Source organism: Montipora foliosa, chromosome 2 (genome assembly GCF_036669935.1).
Source record: "Montipora foliosa isolate CH-2021 chromosome 2, ASM3666993v2, whole genome shotgun sequence".
Lineage (NCBI taxonomy): Eukaryota > Metazoa > Cnidaria > Anthozoa > Scleractinia > Acroporidae > Montipora > Montipora foliosa.
The window spans coordinates 49942896-49954521 of record NC_090870.1 but is presented as its reverse complement, the minus strand read 5'-3'; the positions used below and the strand labels follow the sequence as shown (position 1 = coordinate 49954521).

The window sequence follows — 11626 nt, the reverse complement described above, 5'->3', positions numbered from 1 at the left end:
TGGGGCACATGTACTTACTTGTTGTATTTCTTTCAGGTGGGGTTCCTACTAAAAACTTAGGACCAATAAATGAATGGTGGGTTGCAGGATTTGATGGAGGAGAGAATGCCCTCATCGGTTTCACCACAGGTACCGGTAACATTTAATGATCATTGATGATTGATTGATGGAATAATTAATCACTCACTGGAAAACTATGTCCCCAAAAGAACAAAGGGTCAACCCATAATTGATAATGTATTGATTTAGTTAGTCCCTCATCAGGGCTGCATCATGTCATCTTAGAAATCAAACTTGTAATTATTGCCCACGGTATTGTCAATTTACTTCTACACCTAGCTTTTCCAAATTTGTGCCAACAAGGCAGCAGTACAGCCAGTTTTATCCTGTACACATGGAATGTTTAAAGCACTGGTATTTGTAAGATGACAATAATATTAGGGAAAATTGGTAGGTTTGGTATTCTATACAGTGAGTGGATAAAATATAATTAAAAATACCAAATTCATTATCAATTGCAGCTTTTGCAGAGTACATACTAATGCAAGCATCAGAGGAATACATGCCATTCATGAATATCATGAGAGAAAAAATTGCCATGAGCAAGGTACCTATCAACTGGTAACAGTATCTCAATAATTAACAGTTATTGGATTCGGTTTTCACATGATAGCGATAATTATCCAGGCCAAAGTTTGTGTTATTGGCTGATGCATGAGGCGGATAACATAAACTGAGGCCATGATAATTATCGCTATCATGTGAAAACCAAATCTAATAATTGTTTTATTATGCACATTCCTGAGCTGAGCTCTGCCATGACAAAACTAATCAAACAGCTGGTTACGGTATTGGGTGATGTCACTTCTGCATGCATAAAACTATTGTCTGTAGGTATGACGTACGTCAATTCTACATAATTATATAAAATCAATTGTCTGTAAGTATGACGTAAGAAAAACAGAGCAAGCAAGAATTAGCTGCGTGCTTATAGCCAATCAAAATCGAGCTGGTGATACCAATGTATAGTAATAATTGTTTCAATTACGTCCTAGAAAAGTGATGAACCATTAATAATTTTGCTTTGAATTACCATTGCTTTTCAGATTGTCATTGAATTTATACAGAACAACCCTGAGACAAGATATGAGGATTTGCTGAATAAAGTTGAGGTAATTTTGGATTTTTTATAGACACGTTGTTAACAAAAATAGCCCTTCAGTTTGGAGCCATCATGTTAGACTTTGTCATTTCTGTTTTTTTCTTCAATAATTATTGGCACTGCGTCACCTTCAAGCAAATATATCAAGACCAGGATTTCCTTTTATTGTGTTGTGTTCTTTTCTGTCAACATGCAGACATCTGTGCCACCAGTTAACTGCTCAACTTTTACAGAAGACACTCTGCTTCGACATGCACAGTTTCTTGTTGAACAGGTATGAAGCTTTCAAGTAATGGAAGTGTCAATGCATTATTCACTATGAGTCAAAATTTCCAGATGATTATTTTAGAGCTGACGAGCTAAACTACCTACAGGTTGAAAGCTATGACCAGGCAGCTGATGACGACGAACTGCCACTCCTTGTCTCACCATGTATGAGAGATCTCATTAAACTGGCTGGAGTTACACTTGGGAAGAGGTATATTAATATATACTAATTACTATTAGTATTATACTTATTCCATTTCTAGCTTTCTGATTGGCTCCCCAAATCCCTGTTATCAGCGAATAACCGAGGTTTTATCTTACATAGAAAACAGAGCACCAAGTGTCATTGTGTTTTCGCGTAATAAAATTGGCAAGCAAAAACCTCATTATGAAGTATTAACATGTACTAAAACAATAATTTTCCATTCCTGCTGATTATGAGGTGATAATATGGGCCTTGTTGGCCATTTATCACCTCATATCCAATCCGCACCATCACTATCGTATTGTTTGTTCCAAGAAGTCAATCTTTTTGCTCCATAAGGGTATTCCATTGACAACCAGAATCATCTGGGGTGAGTAGGATAGACAGAGTATAAATCTGTAAGTGTCATTCTTAAGTGAAATAGGGTTAAGGGCCATAAATGGAAATGCTACATTAGATCTTTGAACTGGGATCTTGATGCTACGTGCCATTTATGTTACATGTAATTCAGTTGTTGAAATGCAATTGCCATTTGTCATGAAGTTCCAACAGTTCTTTGAAAATCTCTTCAGACGAGCTGCAAGGGGTGTTAAAGTCAGGCCAGAAAAGAAGGAGATGCGTCCATCAAAGGTGAGTGGCCAAAATAGTATCAAGGAACCAGTTTTCTTGAACAATGACTGTCATAGTGTTGTTGTGTTAGTGACTTGACAGGAATTTATTCTTTGCTGCTTACTATATTTTAGGCCACCACCACTCCTCTTGTGCGGCAAATCTTTGACATTTTCTTCAAAGACCAAATTGATGGAAAAGAATTAAGTGTCCTCCGTAAGAAGCGATGTGGAGTGTGTGAAGTGTGTCAGCTGCCAGATTGTGGCAAGTGTAAATCATGCAGAGATATGGTGAAGTTTGGGGGAACTGGCAGAAAGAAACAGTGCTGTGAAGAAAGAAGGTTTGTGTGCATGCATGTTTGTCCCTTTTACAAAGGCCAGTGAGATTATAACTGTGGGAATTTTCAGGATTTTCAAAGAATTGCCTCAACCATTATAACTATTTCTGAAGGATTTCAAAGACTATCTTTTCCCAGTTGCTGAAGAATTTCAAAGACTATATAGCCCGTCCCAGTTTTCTTTCCCAAATATTAAAAATTAATAGTGTGTGAATTATTGCATTCCAGATGCCCCAACATGGCTGTGAAAGAAGCAGACGAAGATGAGGACATTGGTGAAGACATTACAGATATTGAAAATATGGTATCTAATAAACACTCTTGTACCCTTGCTGTCACTAATGCAAGTTATACACTGTACTCATTCTGGTTCCTCAACAATATGAAACTCATTTTCAAAATATCTTTCACTTTGTTGTTTCAGATACCCAACAATGAGAAGCCAAAGAAGACTTCACCAACACACAAAACAACTAAATCAAATAAAGTGATAAAGGTGAATTTCTTATCAGATGCTAGGAGTGTAACAATTAAGAATTGTAATAATAATTAATAATTGTAATTAATATAATTAATTAATTAATTAATTAATAATAAATTATTATTAATAAATTAATAATTAATAATTAATAATTGCAATAATAATAATAATAATTAAGAATTGGCTGATGATCCTTCTGTTTGATTTGATTCTGATCTTTTGATTTTTATCATATGGCTTGGTTGACTGAAAATACAACTGTTTCTATAGACACTGGTGAAGAAAAGTTTCTTGTACCTTTAAGAAAACAACACAATGTCACTCTGTCTCCACACACGTATAATTATTACATAAAGAATCATTACCACCTCAAACCCCGGGGGGGGGGGGGGGACAGACGCTGGTGAAGAAAAGTTTCTTGTACCTTTAAGAAAACAACACAATGTCACTCTGTCTCCACACACGTATAATTATTACATAAAGAATCATTACCACCTCAAACCCCGGGGGGGGGGGGGGGGGGACTCCCATATGAAACAAATGGGGGTGCTCGTCGGAAATTTTGAATTTAACCCCTAAAGGAGACCATCTGGACGTGGCTCAAGCTTTTCATGACCCCTAAAGGAGACCAATCTGTGCGTGGCTTAAGCAAGTTTTGATCCCTAAAAGAGACCGCTTAAAAACACACAAGTACGACATGCAATGAGTTTTAATGATATAAAGACATAATCATCGGATGCCTTTATCTAAAAGTAGTTTTTAAAAGCGTTGTCATAAATCTCAAGTTCTTCAATTCAATTCTGTGTTTCTTCGCGGAACACTAAACGAGACCTTGGCGGCTTAAAATATTGGCGCTTTGCCCGGAACACCCTAAGCGAGACCAAAATCCAAAATTTACACCCCTAAGCGAGACGACGAGCATCCCTGTCTGTTTCATATGGGAATTCCCCCCCCCCCCCCCACAGGCCTCAAACTCCCTTGGCTGCCCCCAGTTAATGAGTAAAATCAGTTAAGTCTCACTCCCAGGGTTCAATGGGTTAAGCTTGAACCAAAGTAAGGGGTACCAAAGTGATTGTTAATCCAAGTGGCCCTAGAGCAGTTTTCAAATGAGTATCGTAAAATCAAAACCAAAGTAATTACTTTGGCCAATTATAAAAGGCGGAGACAATCCAGTAAACCAATGAAAACTCAAAGTAATTACACGTAGCGGGCACAACGTGCGGAAAAATGTGCACGCACAAGCTACGCTTGGTTTTGGTTTCGCTTCTGATTGGTTGAAAAAGTGGTGCAAGAACTTTGAACCAATCACTGAGTGAAGTAATGCAAAACCAAAGTAATTCGCTAATTACTTTCGACACTCCATTGAAAACCACTCTAATAGCGATTAACCTCGAGTTCAATTGCTGGTAATTAGTATCTGTTTCAGACTTTCTCAACATTTGTAGCAATAAGATTTTTGTACTTGCAAAACAGATAGGATGCTTACAGAGTTAATAGAGGATATAATAACTTGTATTCCAGACCAAGGTGGAATGGATAGGTTACCCAGAAGTGCACGGAAAGAAGAATTATTACACTTCAGTTCTCATAAATCAAGAGGAGGTACATTTGTCATTTATTTTTGGTCTTTTAGTGGGCATTACTGAACCATGAAATAGTGAAATGAAGCACCAAAACACCATGTATGAAGCCGTCATACATTGAATACTAACCGACAAAGGTTAGATTTGAGATCAAATATTATATTAGGCCTAATTAGGCCTAAAATGTTATTGCTCCTACATGTAATTAATTGAGATTTAGATTAGGATTCAGATTAATTAAGACTGAGATTAGGAGCAATGACATTTTAGATATTTATGTTTTCTTTAAATTTTGAGATATTTAATCTCAAATCCAACCTTTGTTAGTATTCAATGTATGGTGGGGTCATACATGTTGTTTTGGTGCTTCATTTCACTGTGGTGCAAACAAAATGTAAAAACAAAAGAATTGGCTGTGCTTACCCTTTTCTTGCAGTTTTGGGAACTGATCATGTATGAATTGCCAATGGCATAGCGCGAAGAGGTTTCAACCAAAATCAGCAGCTGTAAATAAAAGTCAACAACTATAATTAATTCAGTCAATGTGTGATCTTTAGGCTTCAGGCAAATGCAATTAGCTGGAAAGTGATTTTTATGGGGGGGGGGGGGGGGGGGAAACCTGAGTACTTGGCCCTGATAGTGGCAGAGATATTGCCATTTGCCAATGAGAAGTACAGTAAACTGACAAACATTTTGTTGCTTATTTATACAGATTCATGTCGGTGATTTTGTTAAGGTGTCTCCAGATGATCCTCACTTACCTCTCTTCATTGGGTGTGTATGTTATATGTGGGAGGGACCGAATGGTGACAAAATGTTTCACTGCAGATGGTTCAGGTAAAAGTCAGTCACCTCATCTTCCTGGATCATGTTTACTGTAGGTTGTCTCAACCCATATGTACATGTGTATTGGTCCATAGTCAATCGACAGTTAGAAAATAAGTGGTCAGTCAAGATTTATGCTGGCTGGTGTGGCTTTTTGTTCACTAATACCTTGCAGACAATTCACCAACACTTCACCGATAAGTCGCTGTGTATCAGTTGACTGTCAGTAGAAAGAAATGCAATACTCACAAGGAAAGCTTTGTGCAGGTTTTTGTTAATCTTCGACTCCAGGACAACGGGAGCAATAAATTCATCCTATGCCCAGGCGGGGTCTGAGTATTCTGCAATTGATCCTGTTTAATAGGGTTAAATGCAATTTAAGTTAGTTAACGACCAGGAGCAAGTTGCACAGTTTGTCTGGTGTGGCATGGCGTTGCATTGCCGGGCGTTAGCGTTACGGTTTATCAGTATTTTGGGGGTGTGCCTGCAGCATTTTTTAGCGTGTGCGTGTGTTATTTTCATGTGGGGCTTTTCTGTGGCGTCTTCTGGCAGTTCTAGCAGTCAGCGGTTCTTTTGCATATTATGCGTGCGCCTTCGCATGTCCTCATGGTTTTGCTTGGCTCAGCATTCGGTGTGCTGGCGCTCGGGTGCTTTCAAGTATTTCCCCACCCTCCTCTCCCCCTTAGGGGAGTCAGGGCCCCTCCTTTATAGTTTTTCCATTGAACTCACTGTTCAGTGTGACGGGTGCTTGATTTGGGGTCTGGTGTGGTGGGCGGGGCTCGTGGCTGGGTAGGCTTATGGGGTGTTCCACCGACCTGGGTTTGGGTTGTTGGTACCAGTCCCCAAATCCTTGAGCACCCAACCTCCATTTGTGACACAGGCGTTAAACAATGATACATTTTGAAGCTGAAAAAAATTGTTCCTTGCCCAAAACTGTGTCCCTAGTACCCAGTGCTCTTTGATTTGCTTCATAGAGTACCATTAAGGACGGCGCTTACTATTGTTATTGCGCATACGTTTTGCGCATCTCCAGATACTCGGATTTCCTATCGGTGATGCTTTCTAATGCAGGGATATTTTTGCGCGGTTTAAACCTATGCAGAGAAAGTAGATCTTTGTAAGTACTCTTGGTATCCAAAAAGAAAATTGGGGGTAACCATGCATTCTTAAGAGATAATTAAGCTTCAATTTGAGAAAGAATGCCATACATTGCTTTGTATTTAAGAGCTTTTTACAAATATTGTTCATGAATTATCTTTGAAAAATGCGTGGTTACCCCCAATTTTCTCTTTGGATTTCAATAACACTTGTTAAGATCTACCTTTCTTGCATGATCATAAATCAGGGCAAAAATAGCTTTGAATTAGTAGGCACCGTCCTTAATTGTGCCTCACATTAAAAACTAAAATTACCCCCCTCCCCCTAGCTGATATTATCATCACGTTGTCAAAGTCAACCGCAAACTTCAAAACCACAGTTAGCCATTATAGTGGCTTGCCGTAGTGGCAAGAATAGACTTTGGCATAAGGTTCGGCATTTGGCTGGAAAAAAAAGGGGCCATGTTTGATTATTGTTTTACTTTTCAAGTTTTAATTCAACTGAGCCAGCGTCCTCAAGGATGTACAAATGATCAGCAAAAATGTGTTCATTAAAGAGTTATAGCATTAAAAAACATAACTTACACATGAGTTCTTACATAATTTTAACGTCAAAAACGCTTAGGTAAATCACAAGAAGGGTATCCCACTGTCAGAACTTGAACTGCAAACTGCAAACTCAATGGCAAGGCCATGTCACGTGACACTCAGAGGTTTGCTGTTTGCCATTTCCCGAAAATGCATGCTTGGACTCATCTGCTTAATTAACATACTTGACCAATAGCCAACACATTACTGATATTTGACCAACAGTTGACTGATATGCCAGCGACAGTTTACCAATATACCACCAACAGTCGACCGATTATATCATTTCACCAACATATGGCTATACTCGATGGAGATATGCATCTAGGAACTGTCGATCTACTGTCAACTAATATGTCGACTTTTACATTAGTCTAGACTACCTACAGTAAACATGATCCACGATGATCAATGATCAATTGCTGATGTAGTTAATTTGTGCTTTGTTGGTGTATGAAGCATATAAATTTGGCTGTACAGTACTGTGCAAAAGAAATGGGTCAATTTTGCAACTATTTGTACTATAAAATTGTGGTGTTTAGGCTGAAGGATTGGATTTGGTTAAGATTAAATGTGTAAGGCTTGGTAGGATTAATTATGGATATAGACAGTTTTATGTCTTGTGATGAGTATATTACTGGTACCTTTAGTGTCTGGGATTATGTGTTTTAAGCCTGCAGAGTCAATGCAAAAAATGATGTTATTAATGGTGACAAAATGATGGCGTTTCAAGGAAGTAAAAAAATATAATTGATCTCTACCAAAATTGCATCAATAGCATTCAGTAAGCTGCCTATGTGAGTTCTGCTTTCACTTTTTCTTTAGAGTCAAATTTTATTGCACTTTTAGTTCATCTGGGAAGTTTGTCTATTCTTGTTTTCTAGCCGAGGATCAGACACTATTTTAGGTGAAACAAGTGATGCCAGAGAGTTGTTCCTGTTGGATGAATGTGATGATAATCCTCTTGGATCAATTACACAGAAATGCACTGTAAGCAGGAAATTAACAACTTTGTTGTTTTATGATACATTATCTCATCGTGATACAAAGCAGTAAATGGGACTACAGTTATTGCATGCACCCTAGCGCAAGGAAGGGAAACAGCAACACACCTTGTGAATGACTGTATGGGGATGGCGGCAACATCCCCGTGATGCAACTAATGAAGGTGGCAGTGACACACCCTGAGCAATAAAAGGGGTGGCAGCGACACACCCGGCGATGCAACAAATGAGGATGGCAACAACACACCTTGAGTGTAAATGGGCAATGGAGTAAGGTGGCAGCGACACCGTGCGACATGCGGCTGGAAGTGACAAGTGCTAATCTGAGCCTGCATAGTGTGGTGCAAACCACAGCTGAGATGGTGATGGTGGGTAAGGGGCCCCACCCAAACCCGCTACGTGCAATGCAAAGTGGCAGGTGTGCACCCGTACCTGTAGTCCAGGTTTATTGAAAAACAGGGCAAGGAAGAGTGGGAGAAACTAAACAAACTTGTACAAAGAAAGCCTACATGACACAGTAGCATGTGTGTGAAGAGGTGACATTTGAGCATTCAATGTGGTCAATCTGATAAGGGCATAGCATGATATAAATTACAATCTCACAACAATCCTGGCGTGTATTCTGTATAAACAAAGATATGTCCATCGAGGTATGCGGATTGCATTGATTAAATAGAAGAGTCTTTATCATGGTCCTTTCAACGCACTCAACAAACAAACAAACAAACATTAATTTTCATTCTCACAATACTCACATAGCTCTTCATAAGTTAGTGATAAGGGGACCTCAGGAAACCACAGAGAATATGTGAGAGCTAGGCTATGTTGAATATCAATATTTAAAAATTAGTACTGATGATCGATATGTGTGGCTGGCCCAATTCAGGGTAAGCAACGACGAATAGCTACTGTTCTGGGCTACGGCAGATATTGTTTGTTTTCCACTGGCTATTCTACTAAATCATATTTTGATAATTATTATTCTTCAAAATGTTTCTTCGATTCTTAAATGCAAATTTTTTCGGTGGAGCAGAACAACATCAACAATGGGAACAATACATCAAATAATGCTACGGTGAACACTGTACTGAATAACTTATCATACGTGAAGAAATGCCAGTAATTACTTCCAACTGCAAAACAACTATGCTTTGCCGTCGCAAACGTACGATCTGCAAGAAATAAGACTGATCTTATTATTGATCATGTGATGGGTAACAAAATTGACCTTTGTGTGCTTACTGAGACATGGCTTAAAGATGAAGATTCTGTTAGTATTTCTTCACTATCACCACCAGGATATTTGTTTCATAATTGTCCTCGACCTTCGCAGCGCATTGGAGGCGGTATTGGATTAATGCACAGAGATAATCTTCAGACTTCTCGAACTGACTCTGGAGAAAAACGATCCTTTGAATATTGTGAATGGAACATTATGAACTTAAGTAGACCACTGAAAATCATTGGCATCTACCGACCACCTTACTCTGAGGCACACCCAGTGTCTGCTAATATCTTCTTTGAGGAATTTTCTGTCTATCTGGAAAATATTGTTATGTGTTCTGAAGTTTTGCTTATCTCTGGTGATTTCAATTTTCATCTCGACAGCCATACTGACTCTGACGCTGATAAATTCTCGGATTTACTGGAAACTTTTGGTCTCATACAACATGTTACTACACCTACGCATTCATCTGGTCATATCTTAGACCTTGTTGTGACTCGATCATGTTATGGTTTGCTCCTACAAACTCCACGTACAACGTTCTTCATCTCTGATCATTGCTTTATTGAAACTGCTATGGCTTTTCCTCGCCCTGAACTTTCTATAAAAGAAATCTGTTTTCGTCAATACAAGAAGATCGATATTGAGACTTTCAAGAACAACATCCTTGACTCTAGGTTACACCACAATCCTCCAACTGACCTGTTAAATCTGGCCAAGACCTACGACAAGGTACTTACAGATATTCTAGACAGAAATGCTCCTCTATTGCATAAAACAGTAACTGTAAGGCCTATGGTCCCGTGGTTTAACCCTGAGCTTAAAGCCTTGAAAGCAAAGCGAAGAAAGTTAGAGAAGAAAATGTTGCAAAGCCAATGGAAATCTGACAAAGATGCCTATCGTGAAATATGCAACAAGTACACAAAGCTACTGCACGACTGTAAACATCTTTACTACACTGAACAAATCAATCAATGTGCTGGGGATTCCCGTAAACTGTTTCAGGTTGTCACCTCGTTGTGCAGTAAGAAGCAAGAATGTCCACTGCCACCTCATAATGACAGTGAAACTCTCGCCAATGATTTTGGTGATTTTTTTTGCCGCAAAATTGATCTGCTAAGAGAGGAAATTGACAGCATTCATGTGGTTCCACCACAAATTAATTATTATCCACCAGAAATTCAACTTCACTCATTTTCTACCGTTACAGAATCGGATGTTCGTGCTGTCATCATGAGCTGCTCTAGTGCATTCTGTAAACAGGATCCAATTCCCACATGGCTACTGAAGTTATGCATTGATGAACTTCTCCCAGTAATAACCGAAATGGTAAATCTCTCCATCCGTGGTGGACTTGTTCCTGCTGATTGGAAGTGTGCTCTTGTGAAACCAATTTTGAAAAAACTGGACCTTGAACCTGTACTCAACAACTTCCGACCTGTCAGTAATCTGTCCTGTATTTCAAAGTGTGCTGAGAAACTGGTACTTCAACAATTATTGTCGCACTGCTCTGAGAATGCACCGCTTCCTAGCAACCAATCTGCTTATCGGAAATACCATTCTAGCGAAACTTGCCTACTTAAGGTGCAGAATGACGTTTTGCTAAGCATGGATCGACAAGAGGTTACACTTCTCGTATTACTTGACTTGAGTGCTGCATTTGACACTATTGATCATAATTTACTACTTAACTTACTTCAATCTGATTTCGGTGTTATTGGTAGTGCACTTCAGTGGGTCCGTTCTTTTCTGTCTGAAAGACAACAGCGAGTAGTTGTTGGTCAATCTTGTTCTAAAGACTATCAAATGAAATATGGAGTCCCGCAAGGAAGTTGTATCGGTCCAATCTTGTTCCTGCTGTATACTTCTCGACTCTTTAAACTTATGGAAAAACATTTACCCGATATGCAAGGCTACGCGGATGATACGCAGCTATATCTATCTTTTCGGCCGTCATCCTCTGAAGAGATGGATCGTGCACTATCTGCGTTATGTGCTGCCATTGCTGAAGTTCGTGCGTGGCTTATCTCTCACACACTAAAATTCAATGACACCAAAACTGAGTTTATCATTATTGGTACTCGCCAACAGCTAGCTAAAGTGGAAATACCTTCTGTGAAAGTGGGGACAGCTGACATAGCACCCTTGACCAGCATCAGGAATCTTGGTGCCTGGTTTGATGATAAAATGTCTATGAATGATCACATCAACAAGACCTGTAGTAAAGCCTTCAGAGGACTTTA

General features: G+C 39.1%; 1 protein-coding gene across 2 annotated transcripts in view; it reads left to right on the top strand.

Annotated features, from left to right (window-relative positions):
* Nucleotides 1-11626, top strand: part of LOC137993451 (DNA (cytosine-5)-methyltransferase 1-like) — a 49264-nt gene that overhangs the window by 16895 nt on the left and 20743 nt on the right. For both annotated transcript variants that reach the window (XM_068839300.1, XM_068839302.1), the window contains exons 14-25: nucleotides 37-129; nucleotides 522-607; nucleotides 1107-1172; nucleotides 1359-1436; nucleotides 1537-1640; nucleotides 2207-2264; nucleotides 2378-2583; nucleotides 2809-2884; nucleotides 3005-3076; nucleotides 4583-4663; nucleotides 5357-5481; nucleotides 8039-8144. In XM_068839300.1, coding sequence (XP_068695401.1) covers nucleotides 37-129; nucleotides 522-607; nucleotides 1107-1172; nucleotides 1359-1436; nucleotides 1537-1640; nucleotides 2207-2264; nucleotides 2378-2583; nucleotides 2809-2884; nucleotides 3005-3076; nucleotides 4583-4663; nucleotides 5357-5481; nucleotides 8039-8144 — 1151 coding nt within the window. The remainder of the gene's footprint in view (nucleotides 1-36; nucleotides 130-521; nucleotides 608-1106; nucleotides 1173-1358; nucleotides 1437-1536; nucleotides 1641-2206; nucleotides 2265-2377; nucleotides 2584-2808; nucleotides 2885-3004; nucleotides 3077-4582; nucleotides 4664-5356; nucleotides 5482-8038; nucleotides 8145-11626) is intronic.